The 24,690-nt window shown below is 40.8% G+C and overlaps 6 protein-coding genes across 11 annotated transcripts; 3 read left to right on the top strand and 3 right to left on the bottom strand.

Annotated features, from left to right (window-relative positions):
• Nucleotides 1-112: 112 nt before the first annotated feature.
• On the bottom strand, nucleotides 113-1,767 carry LOC105695949 (bladder cancer-associated protein). Of its 2 annotated transcripts, none has more exons than XM_012418025.1 (2): nucleotides 1,590-1,767; nucleotides 113-786 (listed from the first exon to the last, which is right to left on the bottom strand). In XM_012418025.1, exon 2 carries the CDS (start codon nucleotides 761-763, stop codon nucleotides 521-523), a length of 243 nt encoding a protein of 80 aa, XP_012273448.1. In that variant the 5' UTR covers nucleotides 764-786; nucleotides 1,590-1,767; the 3' UTR covers nucleotides 113-520. The 2 variants fall into 2 exon arrangements, with proteins under 2 accessions (XP_012273448.1, XP_012273447.1); XM_012418024.1 differs by having other exon boundaries at nucleotides 1,437-1,767.
• A 919-nt stretch (nucleotides 1,768-2,686) lies between these two features.
• LOC105696001 lies at nucleotides 2,687-5,951 on the top strand. Its single transcript, XM_012418108.1, has 4 exons — nucleotides 2,687-2,927; nucleotides 3,064-3,394; nucleotides 3,465-4,022; nucleotides 4,403-5,951. The coding sequence occupies exons 1-4, from the start codon at nucleotides 2,793-2,795 to the stop codon at nucleotides 5,110-5,112; spliced, it is 1,734 nt and encodes a 577-aa protein (XP_012273531.1). The 5' UTR covers nucleotides 2,687-2,792; the 3' UTR covers nucleotides 5,113-5,951.
• A 914-nt stretch (nucleotides 5,952-6,865) lies between these two features.
• LOC105695979 (ubiquinone biosynthesis O-methyltransferase, mitochondrial) lies at nucleotides 6,866-8,920 on the top strand. Its single transcript, XM_012418066.1, has 4 exons — nucleotides 6,866-6,998; nucleotides 7,704-8,187; nucleotides 8,290-8,470; nucleotides 8,569-8,920. Exons 1-4 carry the CDS (start codon nucleotides 6,925-6,927, stop codon nucleotides 8,691-8,693), a joined length of 864 nt encoding a protein of 287 aa, XP_012273489.1. The 5' UTR covers nucleotides 6,866-6,924; the 3' UTR covers nucleotides 8,694-8,920.
• Nucleotides 8,921-9,048: 128 nt separating this feature from the next.
• Nucleotides 9,049-11,587, bottom strand: LOC105695980 (guanylate kinase). Of its 3 annotated transcripts, XM_012418068.2 has the most exons (6): nucleotides 11,205-11,219; nucleotides 11,012-11,125; nucleotides 10,613-10,860; nucleotides 10,325-10,548; nucleotides 10,059-10,218; nucleotides 9,049-9,943 (listed from the first exon to the last, which is right to left on the bottom strand). In XM_012418068.2, the coding sequence occupies exons 2-5, from the start codon at nucleotides 11,093-11,095 to the stop codon at nucleotides 10,109-10,111; spliced, it is 666 nt and encodes a 221-aa protein (XP_012273491.1). In that variant the 5' UTR covers nucleotides 11,096-11,125; nucleotides 11,205-11,219; the 3' UTR covers nucleotides 9,049-9,943; nucleotides 10,059-10,108. The 3 variants fall into 3 exon arrangements, with proteins under 3 accessions (XP_012273491.1, XP_012273490.1, XP_012273493.1); XM_012418067.2 differs by lacking the exon at nucleotides 11,012-11,125 and having other exon boundaries at nucleotides 10,613-10,865; nucleotides 11,205-11,587; XM_012418070.2 differs by lacking the exons at nucleotides 11,012-11,125; nucleotides 11,205-11,219 and adding an exon at nucleotides 11,350-11,584 and having other exon boundaries at nucleotides 10,613-10,865.
• A 279-nt stretch (nucleotides 11,588-11,866) lies between these two features.
• Nucleotides 11,867-18,440, bottom strand: LOC105695978 (hepatocyte growth factor-regulated tyrosine kinase substrate). 3 transcript variants are annotated; one of them, XM_012418064.2, is made up of 11 exons: nucleotides 18,263-18,440; nucleotides 18,119-18,203; nucleotides 17,390-17,465; nucleotides 17,126-17,314; nucleotides 16,568-16,842; nucleotides 16,010-16,085; nucleotides 15,479-15,640; nucleotides 15,063-15,418; nucleotides 14,177-14,490; nucleotides 12,866-13,128; nucleotides 11,867-12,571 (listed from the first exon to the last, which is right to left on the bottom strand). In XM_012418064.2, exons 1-11 carry the CDS (start codon nucleotides 18,297-18,299, stop codon nucleotides 12,137-12,139), a joined length of 2,268 nt encoding a protein of 755 aa, XP_012273487.1. In that variant the 5' UTR covers nucleotides 18,300-18,440; the 3' UTR covers nucleotides 11,867-12,136. The 3 variants fall into 3 exon arrangements, with proteins under 3 accessions (XP_012273487.1, XP_012273486.1, XP_012273488.1); XM_012418063.2 differs by having other exon boundaries at nucleotides 15,063-15,640; XM_012418065.1 differs by lacking the exons at nucleotides 18,119-18,203; nucleotides 18,263-18,440 and adding an exon at nucleotides 17,884-18,001 and having other exon boundaries at nucleotides 15,063-15,640.
• A 756-nt stretch (nucleotides 18,441-19,196) lies between these two features.
• LOC105695947 (cyclin-dependent kinase 8) lies at nucleotides 19,197-24,015 on the top strand. Its single transcript, XM_023432123.1, has 11 exons — nucleotides 19,197-19,508; nucleotides 19,633-19,735; nucleotides 19,979-20,089; nucleotides 20,330-20,470; nucleotides 20,570-20,759; nucleotides 21,064-21,178; nucleotides 21,595-21,693; nucleotides 21,773-21,845; nucleotides 21,916-22,013; nucleotides 23,193-23,298; nucleotides 23,617-24,015. The coding sequence occupies exons 1-11, from the start codon at nucleotides 19,363-19,365 to the stop codon at nucleotides 23,812-23,814; spliced, it is 1,380 nt and encodes a 459-aa protein (XP_023287891.1). The 5' UTR covers nucleotides 19,197-19,362; the 3' UTR covers nucleotides 23,815-24,015.
• Nucleotides 24,016-24,690: the final 675 nt, after the last annotated feature.

Below are 24,690 nucleotides of genomic sequence, written 5' to 3' on the forward strand. Positions count from 1 at the left end.
AACCTTTATTTGAGTGTTTAGTGTTTTTTTGCTAGAAAGTCTGTGAAAGGTAATCATGGATCGGTTTAACTAGTGGAGCAAAAAACCATTGCTAATAAGTGAAAAACGAGAATATAAGGTTAACATTTATTGTTTAACAAAAAGGTAACCACTAACTGACCAGTAACTCCCTTGCGTCGCTTAACACGTGTTCTGCATAACAAACCACCGATATTATAATAAACTTTCTTGAAAGACGCAATGGCTGTGTATCAACGAATGGCATTGCTTCGATCGAAAGATTGTACGTCATTCGAATAAGTCCCCCGACAAACGTCCTTCGACAGACACGGTTTGCTCACCAAAATGCCGGCGTAGGCTTTAAAATGAGTGGAAGTAGTAATTACAGGTTATGGTACAGAATCGGCTAAAGATTAAGTGTTTAGCTTATCGTCTTAAATTAAATTACAGAGTAAAACATGGGAAGCTCCCTGCAGTGACGAGCATTAAGAACCGATCGCACAGAGAAAAGTCTCCGCCCTCAATCGTTCTCGCAACTAACCGTGTCACAGTTTGTGCTCCAGAAGAGGCAGTTTCCGACGCCACTGTAGCAGATCAAGAAGACCGCGGCCAGGAAGACTATGCTGCAGATGATGCACGGCTTCTTCTCCAGAAAGAAACCGACTAAGTAGAGCACCATAAACATGACATGGGTCTGCAATAGCGCTGGATTGACTGGTTTCGGCAAGAGCAGCACGGGGATGAGCCACTGCATGCAATACATTCTTCCAGATTACCGGCGGAACCCTGTGGGAGAGACTCGAGACATAAGCGATACACGTAAACATGACTCATAGATAAAACACATAAAGCTACCTTTTCACTTGCATAGCTATAAAAATGTATGCATTGAAACGTTTCGATTGGTTAAAAACAAGTAGATAGTTATCAAGGATGACACAAAGAATTATGAACCAATCGAGGCATTTCGCTGTACGTAATTTTGCAGTAATGGTATGAAAATATATCGTCAAACTGAAACGTTCCAATTGGTTAAAAACAGGCAAATAATTATCAAGGACGACACGGAAAGGATTACGAACCACTCGAGATATTTCATTGTCCGTAATTTTGCAACGATGCGATAAAACTATATGAATCGAAACGTTCCGATTGATTAAAAACAGACAAATAGTTACCATAAATGAAAGAAAGAATTACGAACCAATCGAGGCATTTCGACGCACAAAATCTTGCAGCAATGCGATAAAAATATATGAATCGAAACATTCCGCTTGGTTAAAAACAGGCAAATAATTATTATGAGCGACAGGGAAAGAATTACGAACCAATCGAAGCATTTTGCTGGTCAAAATTTAGCAGCGAAGGAAAAGGTACCTTTGAGGTGACTCGTAGAGACTGAGAGAGGGTATTTCGAGGTTAGGATGTGGACGTACCGAGCGTTACCACGTCGGGGCCGTTTTTGGAGCCGCCAGGCCTGGAAATGATTCGTCTCTGGGACAAGCGACACGTAAAGCCACTTTACAAAGCTCGGTTAACAATTAACGGAAGAAAAAGCGCGGAAATCATTGTCACCGCGCGCGCGTTACCTCAGGCGGCGAAGGCCGAGTCGCGGCCGATCGACTCGGCCATTCTCGATACTCAGGGATTCGACCGAGTCGAGAGTCCACTCGGGCCACCGCGGAGAACCTTATCACAAAGCGAGCACATGGATTTTTTTAGCTCCTCTTCGACCGAGATATTCACTCCCCGAGCCGTACATAACGTTCTTCGACGTGGAAGATGAACGACTTCGAGATGATCGACTGACGTGCTCGAGGATTGTATGGAAGGTGCACGTAATTCCCCACTTTGGCGCGACGTGGCGCTGCGCGCGGCTCTTGGAGCAAGCTCGATGGTTTTGTTCGCTTTGCCTACACTTTCTATACTTTTACTAAAAATATACACTTTGGCAGGGGTGGGTAATTCCCCATTTTTCGACGTTTTTGACGTACATTAGGTAACAAAGTAGTTTACCGGAGAAAATCGTGGAAAACCAGTAAATTACGTTTCCAATATGATGAATGCCGCAGATGGACGACATGTGGCTTGATTATAAACGTCTTTTAGCACATGTGTAAACACGGAAATATTGTTAAGAAATAATTTGGCGTTTGTGTTGAAATTCTCCAAATTCGAATTACATAGAAGGGCATTCTATTATACTCTATCCATGGGTGTAGGCCGGTTCCACAACTTGAGTTAATCGAAGTTTAACTGGTTAATGGCCGTTTATAAACTGGGTTCCACAACGTGAGTTAATCGAAGTTTAACTAATTTACAGGGCGTTTATTACGTATTTTTTACGAGAGCGCTCACTTCTCGCACTTTCATCTCACGTGGGTTTATTCGCCGAATTACTTATTCGCTATGTGAATGATCTCGCATTTTCACCACCGAAAACGTTCCGTAATACCGTGAGCTACTCATTTTTCACATTTTCGCTCAATTTGCTTTACGCAATAGACTCTCTGGTTTGCGCCTTATAAAACGTCGCCATATTGCAAGTACTTCAAGAAATTCTTTGATAGTGGATACTGGCTTTAATATGTACATAGTACCAAGGAACTCCACAGACGCAGCGCCACCATTTTCCGACGTGTCGTGTCTTCTCTAGATGCTTCACATTTTATGGCCGCGTCTGTCATTCGAGTTGTCGCGTAATTACCGATATTTGTGGCTGATAATCACTGATAATTATTAGGAAACGCGACGTTAACAAATGACAGCGTAAGAAACAAGAGTAAATTGCCATGTCTACTGAACATTCTAGTGGGAAAGGTTATACGCGGCTTCCCCAAAGCATCAGCAACACAGACAGCGAGAACGAGGACGAGCATCCCTACCGCCTAACCTCAAAACCTCTCGGAAATCAATCAGTATTGCAGGTCTAGTATATTTCTCATATATTTCTAACATCTTTCCACCTGAGTACAGATTTTTACTTGTAATACTTTGTAAACAATAAAACTATGATAAATAGTCGCAGTAAAGCATTGCGTCATTTACTAATAAACTTTTCAGGACAGTCCCTCGGCGCAGCAGAATGGCCAATTTTGTCCTATCGATAAGCAGACTAATTTGACAAACCGGTCGAGGAATGGCTGCGGCATTCTCGATCCATCCAAGGACAACGTTCCTATAATAACGATTGAGAAACATGGGTATTCCAGCTCGTGGAACCACCGAACCGTGTCTCCCTTCAGATTCTTTTGTTTAATCCTCTCGATCTTAGTCTGCGTGTGCACGATACTTGTATTTTTGTATTTCCTGCCCTGCGACAGTTCCCTGAACTGTCAGACGGATGAGGAGTCGTCGGCGTTCGTGCCATGGAATAAGAGTTTGCAAGGAATCGGTAAATATATACAATGAAGTGCAGGGTGATAACTCGAAGGTTTATGATAATGTCTATTCGACGCTTGCAGAAATTCACGGTAGGATTTCGATGGTGAAGGGACCTTCCGATAACTTGATATTCCTTCTGCATGGTCAGCGATATGGAGATAATTTAGACTCGGTCACGGGCCAGCAACAGATACCTCCACAAGGAGGTGGAGTGCTATCGATACGAGGCAGCAATGGTATTCCTCTATGGTGGGTCTCCCTGAAAAGATTACCAGTCGATATCAACTGTACCATTTTGGACGTGGATGGTTCTGGGAAGCCAGACTGCCTCGTCGCTGGAGAAAAGGGTCTTCTAATTGCTATCGAACCCACTGCTGGAACTGTACACTGGAGTTCGACGCTGAATACTTACTCCGAGTTACCTGTACTTCTATCGGATGCTAACTCCGATGGAATCGACGATCTCCTAAGCGTTGAGTCATCGGAGGAATTCAATTCTAACCTACTTCTTGTATCCGGGAAAAATGGTGAACTTTTAAGCAGATACAAGTTCTCCGAAGATTGCAAAGTTACAAGGATTTATGGACTCGAGGTCAGCTCCGATATATCTTATCTGTGTAGTGACCGTAATGGGAAACGTAAGTTTATTTTATTAATAGTATCACTTATGTGAATGTAGTGTCAAAGAGGTCTGGTTTATGAAACTTTTCTTCTACCTGAGTGTACCGGCTCATTTGAAATTTGACTCGTGAATATGGAGGCCTTAAAAAAAGGCCTTAAACTAAAAATTTCACTTTTTAAATCCTTTTCATAAACAAGTTTTTACTTTTATATAAAAAGTAGAATTTCATGGGTGCCAAAATGTTCCTTAGGGCCTCCATATTCACGCTGTAAAGTTTGAAACAATTTGGTACACCCAGTTTGTAGAAAAGTTTAGTAAACGATTCTTTTCAAATGCAGTTTTCATATCACCTTTAAAAATATCAATGGAATTTCTAACGTTCTTCGAACGTTTCAGTGATATCAGGAGTGAAGCGCCTGTCGGAAATACTTGGCAGTTCTAATATATTGAATGCGAAACAGAGACTTTTCTCACCACCGAAGACTGCACCAAAGGTTTTCCCTGTTTTGGAGCACGACTTCAAGAACTACACTCGAAACCTAACCCTATACACTACGTTACACATTCAAAATCAAGGAACGTGTCCAGGAAAGAGTTGTCTTACGACAGTCAACATCAAGCAGGGAAAACTGGGAAATGAAACTTCAATTTGGAGTTACGCATGTCAGAATACGTTCACGGTTGAACCTGCAATGTATAACCTTTTTCCGGCAGAGCCCAACGTCACTGGATTTGTTCTAAAATTCTGGCGATGGACTGGTGAAGAAAGAAGAATCAGAAATGTCGAAACAGACACCTTCGAGCAGAAAGTAACGGAGGTTATCGTAACAGTCCTCGTTAACCGTACTGTTGTTCGTGTTGTTAACATCGGTGAGAATGAAATCACTCAACTGTGCCGAAGAGACGATTGTCAGCCGTCTTTAAAACTACATACACATTCCATGGCTGTTATGGACATCGATAACAATGGACTGCAAGATCTGATTAGTTATCGCTCGAGTTACAAAGTGGAAAAACCTCAGGTGCTGGAATCTACCATCGAGATCGTTCGACTGGATGATGGGGTCTTCGACTCTTCGAAGCCCTTAAACTGTGCTGCTGTGTAAATTAGCTTTAAACTTTCGTAAACGCTTGGCACATTTTATAGGTTATATGTAGCGCTGTGCATTGTAACGGCATGGAGGCCCTTTAACCTATACAGGATTTTGTTTAAAATTACGATACCAAATTTTACAAGGATTAACACTGACGCGACTATAAATTGCGAATGTGATATTTTACTTAATTTAATATTGAAACTGTATTGACAAGTCAAATGCAATTTAAGGGTCTCTGTGGAACTAGTACGATTCTTACGATCTGAATTATTAGAAATTATAATAAGCTTGTCATTTCGTATTGGCTCGTTGTACAATCTTGGGTACAAAATGATTTTTATACAGGCACTGTCTTGCGTGAGATTGAGGCTTGGCATTAAATTAATTTCATATCGTTGGATTTGTATTGAAACGATCTAAATTCTTAAAAGCTGTATTAAGAATGTATCGTTTTTTATTATCCCACTTTTCATCAATAAGTACAACAGTTATTTTTGTACAGACAAAGTCTCACGTAAGGCAGAGGTTTGGCATTTAATTTCAATTTAGTTTGTAACGCCATTACGATGTGCAGTATGTTCTAGTCAAAACAAGCAATACCATCTGGTAAAGTCTGTCCGAAGCTGCGTTGAAAGTAGTGTATGTGTTAATTTAATACTCCCACTTATGAGTTCTTTACCAAAAGTTCTTTACAGTCTTTTAACGGGTCATAATTCATGAAAATCTGGGAAGTATCGTATTAAAATTAGGATTATCGCACGTATGCTTCGATTATAATTAAGACTGTATTATGTGTATACATGTACATACAGCAAATGTCATAATAAAATACTATAAATCATTCTTTTCACAAGTGTAAAACGATTACTTCATAATATGTTGCGTGCAAAAGTAATCGTAATGGAAAATACAGTGCATCCTTCCACTCGTAACAATATAATATTAATTTAACGTAACGATAGAAAAATGTTTTGAGTTTCTATAAATGTTAACTTTCATAATTGACATACAGTACAAACAACAAATGGGTTTTGACACATTTACTGTACTTCTGAATCTTACGAGAAGATATCTTCTTTCTAACCTCTTCGCAGTTATAAATAGAGTCTGATAAACTCTGCCGAATTATTTATTTTTATACCACTATTTTTTTTTTAACGTTGATATCACCCGGCGTGATACAGCATGGTTCTGTCAAATATAACCTTGAAAAGTTGTCTTTCGTATATAAACGCAAGAGAGACAAAATTGCATTTGTTATTACTACAAATCGATTATCTTGTCATATGTTGGAACTCATAATTTTCATATTTAACGCCAAACGGATCGGCTATGAACGTCGTGCAAAATTTATAAATTCATACGCGTCAAATAACGTGAGAAATTTCGTTCTACCATTTAAATGGAATATAGGGAAAGCTAGGGGTCGATTCTGTAACTCGAATCTAATGAAAATTCTAAAGGTGAACACCTCCCGCGATTTCGTAATGTTCACTATGGTAAAAATGTGAGATACTTCACATGACATTACTCGCCCAGAAACTCCGAGTTCCTTCAGTCTGGAGATTTCACATTTTCACTTAGAGAACCGGACGAGTAAATTCACGTGAGATGACAATGCGAGGAGTGAGCACTGTAGCCAAAGTTACAGAATTGATTCCCTGTTCAAATGCATTAAATTAAAGGATGCGATGCTATATCTGTTACATTCATCTTGAATAGGTTGTGGAGTCTCTAGGTACTTTATACTCAATGCCGAAGGGTCGACACAAACGTTGCCCAAAGTTTATGAAAGTTGCGCCGCATCAGGTGACATGAGACATGTCGTTTCACCATGGAATACGAGGAAAGAGGCTGCTCGAATGTATCAAATTAAAGGACGCGATACGATACGGGTAAGTACGTTTCCGAATTAATTGTTGTCAAGTCTTCAATCAAGGTTTCTGCGTCTTTGACAGATCATTTATTTCCTCGTATTAGAATGACTGAAGTTTTGCTAACTGTAGACATAGATAGTTAACTCAATGAGTATTCTGCATAGACGTAAGAATATATAGACGAGCCCGAAGTCCATCTTTGACAAGGAGGGAAGCATGGCGTAGGAAAGGGTGCAGTAGAACGGCCATATTGATTGCCAATTTTCTAGACCTCTGATTGGTCGATCATCTTGATGTTTCCGATTTACTCTCCGTACTCCTTAATCCAGGATTTACTGAGTCCGGATCCAATAAATTGCATCAATAATCGCTCAGATTCGATCCCAAGCGTCTCGATCGACAATTAAATTCGGATTTATTGGGTTTGAACCCGATAAATCCCGGATTTAGGAGTACGATGGAAACATCCTACTATATCGACCTTAACAAATTGCGTGAATCCCAGAATGTAGAATAGAACTAAGAAAACTTAAGAATCTTTTTCTATCGAATAATAAGTTAGTTTTTAACTAATCTTATAATAGCTAAAGTGTCCCTCTATCATATACGAGGAAAGAACTGATTAATAAACTAACTTGAGGAACGATATAAGTAATTACTAATGTTTATTAGCCAAGACTGATATAAATGAAACATAACGTAATGTGTTTTCTATTTCTGCAGTACTACGTCAAAATATGCAAATGAAAGTGCAGAGCGCAGAAGCACGGTAGACCCTGAGGATGTGTCGCATCACAGTAAACTACACGAGGCCTGGTGGAAAGTCACGGACGAGATGATAGGTCTTCATGCACTTAATCGTTTAAGAGTGCCGTTTGTGAGAGATGGCCTGACGAACTTAGGATCTGGCGATGCAAATAATGTTTTACCACTGAGAGGTGTAACAATCGCGGATATTGGCTGCGGAGGCGGAATATTCACCGAAGCTCTTGCGAGAATCGGAGCTACCGTTACAGGAGTCGATGCATCTCCACAACTCATAGAGACTGCAAGGAATCACGCCAAGTTGGACCGAGACATTGCAGATCGGATCTCCTATGAATGCACCACTGTCGAAGACTTCTCACTCACTCGTCCACAACAATTTGACGCTGTCGTTGCATCTGAGATTTTGGAGCACGTTAAGGATAAATCGTTATTTCTTCAGGTAACGTTCAATCACGTATCTGTTAAAAATATCGATCGCTCGTTCTTAGCTGACTTCATTTAACGTCGTTATTCATTCTGAATTATAAATGATGTTGTTTAGAGTTGTGTCGCAGCTATCAAACCAGGTGGCTCGTTGTTTATAACAACTCCAGGTCGAACGATTTTTTCATGGGTAGCACTAATTGTCGTTGGTGAGTATATCGCACATGCGTTACCAGTTGGTACCCATGAATGGGATAAATTCATTTCTCCAGATGAAACGAGACGCATATTGAAATCATGTACGTATACATTATTAAACCAAAAACGTATATCTTTTTATGGTGATTCCATTAACCTCAATACGATAATCAATCCTTCATAACCTATTTGTTTTAAGATGGATGCGATACGGTACTGGTTCACGGAACGTTATACAATCTATTAAAAAATGAGTGGTATTGGACAACTTCGACTGCAATTCATTATGTAATTCATGCAGTTAAGAAAAATCGGCATGAATAACTTATTTCATGTTCTCCAACTAATTGTGACGATCCAATCGATGAACTCGGTACGCCACCAACCTGGCGATTTTTATTAATTAAGTAAACTTTATAAGTGAAGAGTGAAATAAATAGTGCAGAAGTAACTAAGTATTGCATACAGTTAAATTACTGTTCACAGTAAGGGCATTTGTATGATTCTTAAGTATATTAGTATATTAGTTTGGAATAAAAATGGTAAAGTTTCATGCCGTGTCTTTACATGACATTTCGATCCAATACCCTTAAAAAATAGTCTTATTCGAGTCGACTGATTTGAGAGGGCTTTCACTTTACGTTAATCATGGACCACGAAGGCAGAAGAATTGAAAGAGAACAGGATATTTTTTCCAGTGTGACATAACGCATTAAATAAATGTTCTAGAGCGTAAATTTGAAGAACTATTTTGTAACGTGCCTTTTTAATTTGTATCATTATTTGTAACAAAATACGGTCATCTGTTCGCACTAGTGTATTGTATGTCGGAATCCATTCGATGGTACAACGTAATAAATAAATCCAGTTTATCTAAATATGTTTGTAAAAATAATATAAATGCAGTATCATGAGCCATTCTATCTTAATCACTAGATATAGGATAACTCGTAGGCTCCCTGAAAGACCTGTTTCATTTTGGCCTTTGCGTAATTAAACTTTAACCGATCCACAATGAATTAAAGACTAATTACTTTTAGTAATCACTAAATGTTAATAATCTAACGGTTGAACATTTTCATTTATGGATGCTTAAACTATTCCTAGGTTGCTACGAATAGTATGATCGAACTGAGTTTTAATATCTAGAATACTAGAATTACGCTTTTAAGCATCGCAGTTAAAGCTGTCGACTGTAAGAATGTATACGATACAATTTTGACACCGATTTGCAAACTTCTTGTACTCCGACTCCTAAATGCTAGTCACTGTGATCCCATAACTACAATTACTCGGACATTAATTAAACAAGGAGAAACTTGTACACGTTATATAAAAAATAAAAATGTACGAAGAGGAAAAGATATCTTCTACCAGTTTTCAATTGTTTCCACCGTATAACTACTACCAGCTTGATTGGAATACTTCCTACACAATCTTACCGTGACAATGATTCGCATAGTTTCCTTCCCTACGACATAACCGAACCCTAAACATTACAAACAATAGATAACGAACCATCGTCATATCACAATATAGTGAAACTATTGTTAAAGAAACACTTTCCGAAGACCCTGCAAGAACACAAATAATTAAAGAAACATCAATCGAGTGAATTACCTGTACAGAGACATGAAATGTCAGAACAAAATCATCTCCATTAATTTAGCATGAAGTGAAGTTACTTACTTTTCATTAGTTTTTAATCATTGGTAACAAGGATAAGGTATCGTACTGCATTACTCTTGAGACTTAAGGAGTTTTGCGAGGACAAACTCTCGTAATTTCTCATATGCTTCCTCCAGATTGTTATTTTCAACGATCAGGTGGAAGTTACCTGGCTCCTCGCCTATTAAACATAATAGTTATTGACTACATAAAAGAAAACTATGTAACATTACTGTAAAACAGTAAAAGACGTTCAGATGAATCTGAATAAGAAAAAGGAAATGTACCGTACTGTAACTCCGACAAGGCAGCGTTTAGTCTGCGTTGCAGAGACTCCTCGGATTCTGTATTTCTACTCCTTAACCTCTTCTCCAACTCGTTGAAGGACGGAGGCTTAATAAAAACAAAAACCGGTTCCAAAGAACTTTTCTTAATTTGCTTTACACCCTGAACGTCGATATCGAGTACGCAAACCTTTCCTGCATTCTGAACGGCCTCGATTGCTCTCTTACTAAAATAAGGTACGTTAATTCTGGACATTCCGCTATACATTCACAGAAAAGACGACGGTTTACCTCGTTCCATAAAGATTGCCACTGAAAGTGGCGCTCTCGATAAACTCCCCATTGTCAATTTGCTTCTGCATTTCCTCTTTGGAGGTGAAAAAATAATGCTTTCCATCTTCTTCACCAAGACGAGGCGCTCTTGTAGTATGAGAAACGGAGAATCCGAAGGAATCAGGGAATTCGTTGAACAAACGCTTCAATATCGTACTCTTGCCAGAGCCCGAGGGACCGGCGATTACCAAGAGACGCCTTGTGTTCTGTACTACATAAAACATAACCCTTAAATCGGAAACATTAGTCCATTTCGAAGCTCCATAAAATTACTCTAGGGATCCTGCGTGTCAAAAACGCCTCGAAAGAAGTAACGATACAAGACACGACACAAGGAACGTACTACGTGACCCCTACCGTAACTAACAGCCAAAATAAAGTCGATACAGCGTTCTCTCTTAAGAATTGCAGTTCTTTAGATCTCGCGAGTCTCCGACACATGTTAGGAATTTAGAAACAGCCTTCGATTACCTTAGGACATTATGCAGTGTCTCGGTTAACAAAATTATCATTAAGATCGGAAGACCAATTGTTAATTGTACGTACTTACGATGGACGTTACGACTAACGAGAATACGTTCGTAAGAGCGCAGGCCTACAGCATTTAACTGACGTATCGTGCAACGCAAGTGCTCGGCAAATTGTACAAGTACCATCTTTTAGGTTAGGAAAGTCTCGCCTTTAAAACTACCCACATTTGGTTGCCATTTGGTGACGCTATCGAGCGGGAAGTTGCGAATAAATAGCTTCCTTACGGAGACGTCAGCTGATGTCACGTTTCACTTAACTTTCTCATTAACGTTTAAATACGTAATTGACGGCAATTCATGCACACGAGTTCGTGCAAAAACGTCGTATGTATGTACAGTGACGGATATGAATGTCATAACTGCGAACAGGGTGCCGCCGGTGAACAAAAAGCGAGTATTAATGTTTGCCACTGTACGTCAGAGAGGTTATGTATAACACGTCATGTAATATTAATGGTTTTCCACGCGTATATTACCAGAGATGAGTTGGGAGATTGCTAACGAACTTCATCTCCATTTTATTCCGCATCGAAGCATTTACATCGCACAAAACTCGTTTCTACTCCACCCGAATACCTAAAGTGAAGTGATAGCGAGCCCCGATTCAATTTCACATCTGAACGAGCCAGGAACGAGAGGTGTAAACAAAGGCAGGTTGTCCAAACACAAACAATTCCATACATCCCAAACCACTCAGTCAATTCCTACAAAAAGGGAGGCTATGAAACCCTCCGATTTGCAATTACGGACTCCTTTATTTCAGCACATAGAACAATTGCATCGCCTCGTTGCAGCCAGCATCGAAGAAGCTGGGCCAATTTGCATGACACTCGACGACTTAGGGCAAACAGACTCTTATCACCCCAAGGATCATATACGCAGCCTGGAAAGTATCGAGTTAAAGGATAAATGGGAGATTCCAAGGATCTCATGGCACGGGAGCCAGGAATATCTAATCAAAGGAGATGAGCTCCGCAGTCTCTTCCTTGGGACGACCTTCTGGTCGAGAGTTTTCTGGAGGTGGGAACTGATTCGAGCTGACTCGTTCCCCTGGCTGAGCCATGGGAGGATTCATGGGTGGATTCATGGGTGGATTCATCGGAGGACTCATCGGTTGCTTCATGGGTTGCACCATGGGTTGGCTTATAGGTTGATTCATTGGTTGGGTCATCGACTGGGTCATGGGTTGTGCCATGGGCTGAGCCATAGGCTGCGGCATTGACTGCATGCTTGGCTCCGATGCACCCTGACCCGGACCCAGCTGCACAGGCTGTCCCTGTGGCATCTGGAGGTGCGAAGGACCTCCTGGCTGCTGCACCTGTTGCATTGGCTGTATCGACTGCATCGGCTGCATGGATTGCATTGGTGGAGCTGCCATCGGAGCCATCTGAGGAGCGAAGTGTTATTTATTGGCAGCGTTGAAAAGCAATAGGATAGGTAACTCTTAAGGTGATACGAAAGGGTCATTTCATATATATAAAACGTCAAAATTTCTCTCCAAATTGCATGCACCGAATCGATAGAAACTTCAGCACGTGATTATGGAGACCCTAAGGAAGAGCGAACAGTTGGGTCTAATACCCTTAAAAAAAAGTGTTGTATTCGAGTCGACTGATTTGAAGGGGGTTTCATTTCACCTTAAATTCCTGAGAATTTGAAGACAACCAGGACATCGGCTTACCATTCGGCCAGGAGCAGCAGGAAGCCGAGAAGAAGCAGGGTCCGCGGGCATGGGAGCCGCATGGGGTGGCGGGGGCACCCGATAGGTCTGCATGGGGGGCGGGTACTGAGCCATTGGAGGCTGCCCGTAGACGTAGATACCCTGGCCGGTGGGCGAAGCTGGGGCGTAACCTGGTCCAGGTCCGTACTGGACGCGGCGGACCGGTGAGCTCTGGCCCGATGGCCCCAGGTAACCCGGGACGGCCGGGGGATATCCAGCTCCGGCTGCGAAAAATACAGGATTAAATTCAGGGCGGTGGCTAATCGAATTATTGGATTTATTAATATGATAGGGTCATTCTATATATATATATGAAACGTCAAAATGTTTATAAAACTTTTCTTCAAACTGGGTGCACCGAATAGATAGATATGGAATTTATTAAGACGATGTGAAAGGGTTATTCTATATATATGAAACGTCAAAATGTTTAAAAAAAACTTTTCTCTAAACTGGGTGCATCGAATCGAATTATTGGATTTATTAAGACGATATGAAAGGGTTATTCTATATATATGAATCATCAAAATGTTTAAAAAAAACTTTTCTCCAAACTGGGTGCACCGAATCGAATTATTGGATTTATTAAGACGATATGAAAGGGTCATTCTATATATATGAAACGTCAAAATGTTTATAAAACTTTTCTCCAAGCTGGGTGCATCGAATCGAATTATTGGATTCATTAAGACGATATGAAAGGGTTATTCTATATATATATGAAACGTCAAAATGTTTATAAAACTTTTCTCCAAACTGGGTGCATCGAATCGAATTATTGGATTTATTAAGACGATATGAAAGGGTTATTTTATATATATATGTTTAAAAAACTTTTCTCCAAACTGGGTGCACTGAATCGATAGATATTGAATTTATTAAGACGATATGAAAGGGTTATTCTATATATATGAATCGTCAAAATGCTTAAAAAACTTTTCTCCAAACTGGGTGCACCGAATCATTTGAAACATTAACACGTGATTATGGATTCCCCAAGGATGAACGTAATGCTCGTGGAATTACATTTTTCATAAAAAAAAAAGTGTATTTATCTCGGACAAGAACCAAAAGAAAAGACTTATAAAAATATATATATAATTTCACGATTTTTGATGCTTTAACGGACCAACGGCGCCATCTGTGACGTTTAGCTGCAACTAAAAGTTTGCCCTGAAAACGTGTTACCCACGGGACAAGCCAGTATCTTTGATAATACAAAATATGATGATATTAATTACTAATTACACCCCGAGGACATCCTCTACCCACCCATCGCGTATTGTTGCTTCTGTTGCTCCTGCCGCATTTGCATTTCGCGCTCTTGCTCCTGAATCCGCTGCAGAGCGAGCTGTCGCTGATACTGGAGGTACTCCTGCTTCTTCTTGCGCATTATCTCGAGTTTCTGCGCCATTTGCAGCTGACGGAGCCGCTCGGCCTCCTCGGCCTGACGACGCAGCTTCTCACGATGCTCCTCTCGAAGCGCGTCCAGGGCGGCCCGGGCGTCCTTCATCTGGGCCAGCTTGTCCTGCAGACCCTCGTAGTAGACACGACTGTCGTCCTGCTCCTGGATGTAGTGCAGGAGCCTGAAAACGAGGACCAGAGATGAGCTAAGGAACCAGACTCCATCGAACTCCATCGGTAGACAGTTGGTTAAAATGGAAGCGAAGGATTTTCCTGCTCGGAGTAACATTTACTCCCATCGATGAGTTAGGGAATTGTTGGTGCAATTTTAAATCGAAGGGTTTCACTATAAAAACTAGCATACACCCCCATTAATAAACCACTGGGTATTTAATAAAATTTGAAAGCAAAGGATTTTACTGCTCGGAGTAACATTCACTCTCATCGGTGAGAGAATAATTGGTACGGTTTGAAAGAAAAGGCTTTTACTGCAGAAAGTAACGTATATTCCCAAAAATAAGTCAGTGGATGGTAAAATTTTATAGTGAAGAATTTTAGTTCCCTGAGTGGTATTTACCCTCATCGATAAGTCATCGAACAGTTTGTACAATTTTAAACGGAAGGGTTTTACAACACAAAGTAACGTCCTCTCCCATAAATAAACCTCTGGATAATCAGTTAAATTTTACAGCAAAGAGTTTTTCTGCATCGACCTGAACCTCTGACTTCCTAGTTCCTGGACATCGGTCCTCACCTGGAGTGCATAGCGGTGATGTTCATGAAGAGGGTCTGGACGGAGCTGTCGTTAGCGATGGACCGTCCGCGGGAGGAGTTGCTCTTCATGCGGTTGACGAAGATCTCGACCTGGGAGCGAAGGGCGGCGACGAACTCCTCCATCTGGCCGTCGACTTCCCCGTTGCGCTGTTTGGCGAGGACGACCTTGGCGGGCATGGGGCTGCCGATGTTGGGGGCAGAGGGGCTGGCCAGCTCCGTCCTGGAGTCGGGCTCCTCGGCGGCGGACTGCCGCTGCTCCCAGTATTCGCGGTTCAGGTAGCGGGCCAGCTCCGGGTCCACCTCCTCCTCGTCCTGGAGCCTGGTGGGGCTCGGCTCCTGCCGCCGCGAGACGCGCAGGTCAGAGGTCGGCCCCCCGAGACTCGAGACTCGACTTACCGGGGACGCGGCTGGCGAGTAGATGGTCGTCTTCGCCCTGGGCCCCGTCGTCGAGCGTCGCTTCTCCTTCTCCTTCTGCTCCGCCTCGCTCTGACTCAACGCCAGGGCCAGCTGCAGCTCCTCCTCTTCCTGGAGCTCCTCCGACGTCTTGCGAGCTGGCACCTGGGGGGTGGACAAGGCTCGTGGAGTTAGGGAAGTATCAACCAGGTCGACGATACAACTATTTTGATTGACTTCACTCGATATAGGTATCTAAAGTGTAAAATGCCACTTTCTATTTTCTGTTTTACATAAGAACGGATAGAGACCACTACTTGCATTTTATATTTTAATACATAATTTTTTAAATTCATGTAAACAAATTTCTAAACGATTCGAATGTCATGGGTGTCAGGACATTCCTTATAGCCTCCATATTCACGTTGTAAACGTTGAAACGATTCGATACACCCAGTTTAGAGAAAAGTTTCTTAAAGGAGACCTTTGTGTAGCCACTTTCACATCACCTTAACTCCTGGTACGAGCCCTTACCTGCTGCTGTTGAGCCAGCGAACTGCTCAAGTACTCGGCAGGAAGGTCCGTCTCCTTGGCTGGTGCAGCGTTGCTCCTGAATATCAAGCAAAAATTCTTTGGTAAATTATGAGGCAATGGATCGCAGGATGGAAATTATTCACTTGCCATTAGTACGCTACTTCCACTTTCCATTGAACTCTTATCTTAAAAATGTCGTCATAAATAGCATTTGTAAATTTGTAAATTTACCTAAATTAGGCACGACTACTTTTAACATAAAACCATGCCTAAACTATATTGCGGTCAAATTATTCAAAATGATAAGAATGTACATGAAGTACAACTAACCTCAAAATGGCGTTGTATCAAGTGATATAATGCTTCGCATTAGAATAAAAATACTCTACATCTCCCAATCCCTACATGCATTTCAAAATAGGGTGTACGATAAATATTGAGGTTTTGTCACTTGCACTATCACATTAATGGTGAATTTTCTTATTCCTCGCTAGGGGATCGTAGTTGAAACCTCCTTGTTTACGTCGAGTCCTTTAAAGGGTTTCAAAGTGCACTCACTTGTTCACTTGTTCGTAGCAGGCCTCGCAGACCCGCACTTCCTTCTCGATTCCAAACTTCGGAAGCGTCGACACTCTGCTGGAGCATTGACCGCAAAACACTTGTCCACAAGCTCGGCAATGATGTTTTCGCTGCACCATGCTGAAAGCCACGCGACATCTGTTGCACACATCCCCATCCGTCCACTCTGGCGCAGTGTCTGCACTGAACATTGCGTCGCTCTCCTTCAGAGCTGGAAACTTGTAGCCTTCGGCTTTCATGATGTTGACAGTGTCCTAAAAGAACGATTAAATAATAACGTCTTCATTTGCAATGTCTCGTGCCTGACGAAGTCAGTTGTAACATTTTTGGTTCTCGTTTCTATAATTCATTATAATAATTACTTATAATTAGAGTTTGGTAATTATATTAACCAAACAGTCCCCTTATAATTTACATTTTAAAGCAAATGTGCATGAAAAATCAGTAACTTCACTTTCCGTCTTAAATACCTTTGTTACGACTGCGACTTGGAGGTTACGAAAAATTAAATGAATACTAAAAAAAAGACAGACATACCTGAACCGCTCTATATTTTGCACTGTTCCGGAAAGCAAATGCCCAAGCTTGAATTAATTCCAAGGTTTTCAACTTGACGTTCTCGTGAGGCGACGTCTTTATGAGCTCCCTCAGTTGTTCCATGTACTGCTTTGTACCGATCTCATCATGAATTAAACTGCCACAATTTTTTACACACGACTCCAATACCTATTCGAAGTACTGAAATTATTATCATTCCTATTTTAAACTACTAGAAGGAATTGCCGCAAGAAAAGTCCATACCAAAAGTCCAAAATTTGCTATGTGAGGATTGGCATTCGTCAGTTTCCTTTTGATAGCAGCGAGCGCAGCTTTCGGTCTATATACATAAGCAACGATTTTCAATTTCAATAAGACACTTTTTTATCAATCTTAACGGTTTAAGTCCCAAGCAGTGGGATCACGCTGTTTAGATTTCATGTCAAAAAACCCAGTACATTTGAACAGTATGAACAACTGACGGTATACTTAGAGTTTATCGAAATAGCGAGCGCTATCGCACTGCTTGGTTATCTTCGCATTTAAGATAGCACTATTGCATTGTTTGGCATTTTCCGACACTGTTTTTTTCAATAACCCCTGGGACTCAAATGATTAATTTGCTATTATGAAATAACCCTTTGCGATCCTCCCAAAATATATACATGTCCAAATGCGCCACAATTGCAAAAGGTCAACCCGTTAATAGGTTAACCGAGCCGTTGTTTTATAAACGCATACTTTAATAACCAACGCACTTGTTATGTCAAATTAATAGGTTAGTATTTGCTCTTGCTTGGTTATCAACCAAGCCGTTGTTTTATAAGCGCACACATTAATAACTACTCATCATGTCCAATTAACGGGACAATATTCACTCCAGCTCGGTTATTAAAAATTCAGTCAGAAAAGAGTCAAAAAGTAAGATCGCTATACAATGAGTAATATCTTACTTAAAATGAAAAAAAGCAAGAGCATGACGTGTTCACTTACTGAACGTCACCCTGACGTATGAGGTCACAGATCTGGAGAATTGTAGGCCAGTCTGGTTCGAGTCGTAGGTTACTCGTAGCTTTATCTGCAAAAGCGACATCGTATCCAGTACAATGGGAAGTCCGAATTAACTAGAAGACTTACCGAGCAATTTCTCAAAATTCGGCGAGCTCCTGAACATCCTACTTTAAGGAAGGTTTCCGTTTGTCGGGTCCGTGGAAAGTTGGTTTGACAATCCGTAACTTTAAAGGAACTTTTTGATGGCCTCTCCGCGACCGACGATAGCCTTTGATTCCGGCGTTATCGATATGCGTGTTTACACCGGTTACACGGCAAGAATTGTTAAATCGATAGGTTAGAGATTAGCAAATTCCGAGGAACGTGATTAGCTGTTTACGACAGGGCTGCAGCCAATGACCACGTCTCCATCACGCTTCTAAATCCGGGATTTATTGTATCCGGATCCAATAAATCGCACGTCTCCATCGCATTAATAAATACGCAGGTTCGATCCTAGGCGTTGATTACGTATTTTTGACGAGAGCGCTCACTTCTCGCACTTTCATCTCACGTGGGTTTATTCGCCGAATTACTTATTCGCTATATGAATGGTCTCGCATTTTCACCGCCTAAAACGTTCCGTAATACCGTGAGCTCCTCATTTTTCACATTTTCGCTCCATTTTACGTAATAGACCCCTTGAGCGTCTCGATCGACACTTAAATTCGGATTTACTGCGTTTAGACTCGATAAATCCAGGATTTATCGGATTGAAACCCAGTAAATCCGAAATTAAGTGTCGATCAAGACGCTCAAAGTCAAATCTGCGTATTTATTAATCCGATATAGACGTTGGATTTACTAAATCCAGACTCGGTAAATCTCGGATTTAGGAGTGCGATGATGTGGCCATCAATTCGATACTTATTAATCCGGTATTTAAAGTGTATGTGGAAACAGTAACAATTTGCGCGCTGCCGTCGACATCTAGCGGTGCCAGGTCGAACTACGTACCCACAGCGCGTCCGCACATGTATCGACCATGAAGCTCGTTGTCTTTCGACGGTATTGTCGTTGGTCCAGATGGTCTGTTGTCCCGTCCAGCAGAATCGGGCCGAAAACCAGCTGCATAGAGCTGCACTCGGCGAAGCGACGGACCGGTTCTCAATGGAACGAAACGGACAAAAGCGGAGAGAAGCCTGAGGACCGTACGTGAGGAAGATGTTTCGCCGCAGTTGATAGTTATGTTGATGATAAACATGATGGATTACGAATTTAAAATGAAAACCCAGAAGGACCGGACGAAAGTCGAGGACCTGTTTGAATTTGAAGGGTGCAAGGTCGGAAGAGGTACTTACGGACACGTTTACAAAGCTCGCAGAAAAGAAGGGTTAGTTTCTCCGCCCAAAGCCAGACAATCGAAGGACGAATTCCTCTTTGGCCCTTCGTTCGTTCGGCTTTATCATTTCTAGTTGATTTGTCGACAATTATTTATCTTGAATGTCTTAATTTAGGGTTCCGGACAGCGAACTTAAATCCAGGCCCGACACGAAGGATTTCGGACTGAAACAAATAGAAGGCACAGGGCTGTCGATGTCTGCCTGCCGAGAGATCGCAGTAGGCTGTCCTTTCTCTAATACTATCGATTCGTTAAATGACAGTAGAATTGTAATCGTTAGACTTCTCGATGATTCGATTAGATGAGATGATTCATTTATCGACTTCTATTATCCATTCTGTATCGTAGATGTATTGTAAATGTATTTTCTTGACTAGCAAACCTTAACCTCTTAACCTTGTAAATTCTGCTGTATAACTTTTCCAAATTTGGAGTATTTATATTTTTTATTCGTTTTTCAGCTACTCAGGGAACTTAAGCACGTCAATGTCATTACTCTCATACGTGTTTTTCTCTCTCACAATGACCGCAAAGTGTGGCTGCTCTTCGACTTCGCCGAACATGACTTATGGGTATGATGGTACATTCACAGTCTCTTATCTTCTAATGCACTAAAGTGCACTAAATGTTATAATGATAATATTTGCATTGAGTTTGTGTTCATTGTCGAACGATCGCGTTGGGAATTTTACGTAATTTTCTCGCCTCTGACGTCAAAATTTAATATACTTGGCTTTATTGAATCCTTAACGAACTGAATTATATCCTGACATGAGAAGAACGATAGTAAATTGTCAAAATTCGGTTTACAGCATATCATAAAGTTTCACAGAGCAGCGAAAGCTAACAAAAAGCCCGTTATGGTGCCTAAAGGAATGGTGAAATCTCTCCTGTACCAAATTCTGGATGGGATCCATTATTTGCATTCCAATTGGGTTCTCCACAGAGACTTGGTAAGTCTTAACCTGTAAATCTACGCTTTACCATTAAAAGCTAACAAGGTACTTTTAGAATTTTACATCGAGTCGACTTTAGTTGAGTATAATTTACAGAAACCTGCGAATATATTAGTCATGGGTGAAGGAAACGAAAGGGGGCGAGTAAAAATAGCTGACATGGGGTTCGCCAGACTGTTCAACGCGCCTCTTAAACCTCTGGCGGATCTGGATCCAGTGGTGGTAACATTTTGGTACAGAGCACCCGAGTTGCTCCTTGGTGCGAGGCACTACACCAAAGCTATAGGTATGTTCCATCGCTTGAGAAAATCACATTAAGATGGTACGGAAGACGTCAAGAAATTTAATCGACATCGGTAAACAAAGATTCTTTTAATTTCTAACCTTCGTACCGATATTTGAATTTATATCGACAGCTGTCTCTTATATTGCATTCAGTATCATACTGAATAGCATATTTGATAAGTCGTTTCGGTGGAACAGTTATAAAGGAATGAAAGTAAAACTCAATGAAACGTTGGTCAAATTGATTTCTCTTTGTTTACAGGCTCCGATCTTGAGATCGATCGCATACATTATGTTTCTTTCAGACATATGGGCCATTGGGTGTATATTTGCCGAGCTTTTAACATCCGAGCCGATATTCCACTGCAGACAGGAAGACATTAAGACTAGCAATCCCTACCACCACGATCAACTTGACCGGTGAGTCCAGTAAAATAATATCACTCATCGTCGTTCTTGGAGGTTGCAATCGGAGCAGGCCATTTTGTCATCACCATTTCGATGTTGTCATTTTATTGAAGAACATAAACAAATGATTTACTAAATGCATTTTTAACCTACAATTTAACAAAAATTAAGCTAAAAACAACTGGAAGTGTGCCAGTGATAGTGCCAGCTAGATTAGGTTAGTTATTTGGGGACATAACCTCTCCAGTAACGCCATTTAGAGATGATTATTTATATATTTACTTCAATGAAATTTCCAGTAACTGGCATCAAGACATTCTGAAAACAAAATGTGTCGACGACGAAACGTTAAAATGAACTGACGTAACTGCGATCTGTGAGTGAGAAAAGATTATCACATCCTAACGTCAGAATTCATCTGCCCACAGGATATTCAACGTAATGGGATTTCCCCTGGAGAAGGACTGGGAGGATATAAAAAAGATGCCAGAACATCCCACCCTCCTGAAAGACTTTAAACGATCCAAGTGCGTTTTGCTGTGCTCTACGGAATGCAAACTTTTAGTTAGAAAATGTTGAGGTTATAAACACGACTCATCTTTTCAGCTACGCCAACTGTTCGCTCACCAAGTACATGGATCGACACAAGATCAAGCCTGATAGTAAAGCGTTCAATCTGGTAAGAGAAAGTCTTCGACTACTCGAATAGACTAGACAAGCATTCATTCGTCTCGTTCTGTTCGCTCCAGTTGCAGAAACTCCTCATGATGGACCCGAACAAGAGGATCACTTCGGAGCACTCGATGCAGGATGCATATTTCCAGGAGGAACCGTTACCGACGCAAGAGTAGGTATCATAATTAGTGTTTTTAAATTTTCGAGAATTTAAGTGATATAAAAGAACCAGTCTATATATATCCGAGATGTCAGATCGTTCCAGAAAGTATTCTTCGAATTGGATGTACCGATACGTTTCAAATTTTACCATGTAAATATGGAGACTATAAGGAAGGTCTCGACTTCCATAAAATTTCATTATTTATAAATAATTCATACGATATATTTTCTTTAATAAGTGCATGATTTTAGAAGTTTTTTTTTTGTAACACAGGTACGATTTGCAAAATGTGACTTGATGGAAGTATAATTTTTCTTATTTATTTACAATATTCCATGATTTGATTTTTCTCCTAATTTATGGGGGGTCACTTAGGATTGCATTTTCATAAAAGATTTTATTTGCGTATATATAGTCAATTATAAAATACATTTGTAGTGATCACTGGGTTAGATCTCTTTTACCTCGATTCAATTTTGTTATTAAAATTAAATTCGCCATTGGTCTTCGGCTGGTCATACACGAATGCATTTAACGAAGGGTGGACAATACGATCTATCATAAAATCCCTGATGACCAGATCAGATCTCTTCTATTTGTAGTTTCGCAGGTTTGATTCGTTCATTAGTCTTTTTATCCGTGCAAGAACGGATTTAATTAATAACTATCCACGAACAATATATTCTATCATTCGTTTGTTTAGTGATCGCTGGATCAGATCTCTCTCTTCCTATTTACAGTTTTGCTAATTTAATTCATACATAAGTCTTTAAGGTGTTATGAAAGGGTCATTCTACGTACATAAAAATATATTGAAATATTCATATAAAAACTTATTCCCTAATTAGGTGCACCAAATAATTTGAAAATTTAACAGGTTATTACGGAGGTCCTAACGAAGGTCTTGAAACTTGAAAAATTTCATTGGCGTTCATTAAATTCCTCAGCGCCTTTCATATCGCCTTAAGGTGACTATCAGGGCGTGGAGATATTTATAAAACTTTTCATAAAACTGGGTATATTAAATAATTTGAAAATTTAACACGTGATTGGGAAAATTCTAGACTTAGATTAAAATTCAAGACTTTCATTAGGATCTCCATAATCACGTGATAAAGTCTCAAATTATTCCATCTTGTTTGCAATAAAATTCCCTGGGTATCTTATTTAAATTAATGTTCGTTGCAGCATCTTCGCAGGATGTCCGATACCTTATCCGAAGAGGGAGTTTTTAACCGACGACGACACGGAGGAAAAGACTGAAAACAAAGCTAGGCAGAATCAACAGCAGACGGTAAATACGTAATTAATGAAAAGAGAGTAATGATCCTTAAGGGGATGTCAAAGTGGCATCTGAAGAATGAATTGTTCATGAAACTTTTCTACGAACTGGATGTATTGAATCATTTTAAACTTCATAACGTGAACGTGGAGGCTATAAGGAAGGTCCTGACCCTTGTGAAATTTCATTTATAATAATAAATTTTAAAAATATCTATGAACAAATTTAAAACNTATATAATAAATAAAATGATCCTTCCATATCATCTTAAGACATTAAAAATTAGAGTCCTCGTTGCGAGGTGCACTAACGGTTGCCAACTGTTCCCAGCAACAAAACCAGCAACAGCAGGGCAACAACGAGCACAACCACGGACAGAACCCGAAGAGGGTTCGGCTGAACGGACCACACGGGGCTCCGGAGTTCCACCAGCACCAGAACCACACCATGAGCCATCAGCAACCTCCGGGGATGGTCTTCTCCACGGGGCAGCCGACGCAGCCGTCCAACTTCCACCAGCGCTTCTAGGGGAGCCCTTAAGAATAAAATCCAGGTTGTGGAGAAACTCCGAGTATGCCTTCTTCTTCTTCTTGTTCATCTTCTTCAGGGTTGGGCGAGGTTGGAAGGTTGGCCGTGGCCTTAAGGAGATACGAAAATCTCATATATATATATATACTTGCTAAAAAGTGAAATTATTTATAAAACTTTCTTCCAAACTGGGTGCACCGAATTATCTAAAAGTTTAACACGTAATTATGGAGGCGACAAGGAAGAACGCGCTGCCTCGTGAAATTCGATTTTTCGAAGAATAATAAAAAAAAAAAAATGTACACTTATCTCGGACAAGAACCAAGGAGAGATATTTTCTTTTCGAATAATGAAATTTCACGGGGAGCGCGTTCTTCCTTGTCGCGTGTTAAAGTCTCGGATAATTCGGTGCACCCAGTTTGCAGAAGGGCTTTATAAATATTTGGACTCTTTGGTACGTATATATATATCACACTTTCATATCACCTTAAGGGTTAGGGTTTTATACGCTGCGTTTATGCGACGTAATTGAAGAATGCGTTATATGAGCGGCCCTGAACATCCCGCAGTGTAAAATATTCCCGTCATGGGGAATCATGGGCCGTATGGACAGTCTTCAGGGTCACCCGTAGCGTTAACGTACAATGGCGGATATGAATGCCTTCCCTGCAGATACGACATCGCCTGTGCAGGATGGGAGGGCATCGATGCCTCCCAGCGTACACTGTGGACATGAATGCCTCCCCTGCAGATACGACATCGCCTGTGCAGGATGGGAGGGCATCGATGTGTCCCAGTGTACACTGTGGACATGAATGCCTTCCCTGCAGATACGACATCGCCTGTGCAGGATGGGAGGGCATCGATGTCTCCCAG

Source organism: Orussus abietinus, unplaced genomic scaffold, assembly GCF_000612105.2.
Source record: "Orussus abietinus isolate OABI.00-Male unplaced genomic scaffold, Oabi_2.0 scaffold154, whole genome shotgun sequence".
NCBI lineage: Eukaryota > Metazoa > Arthropoda > Insecta > Hymenoptera > Orussidae > Orussus > Orussus abietinus.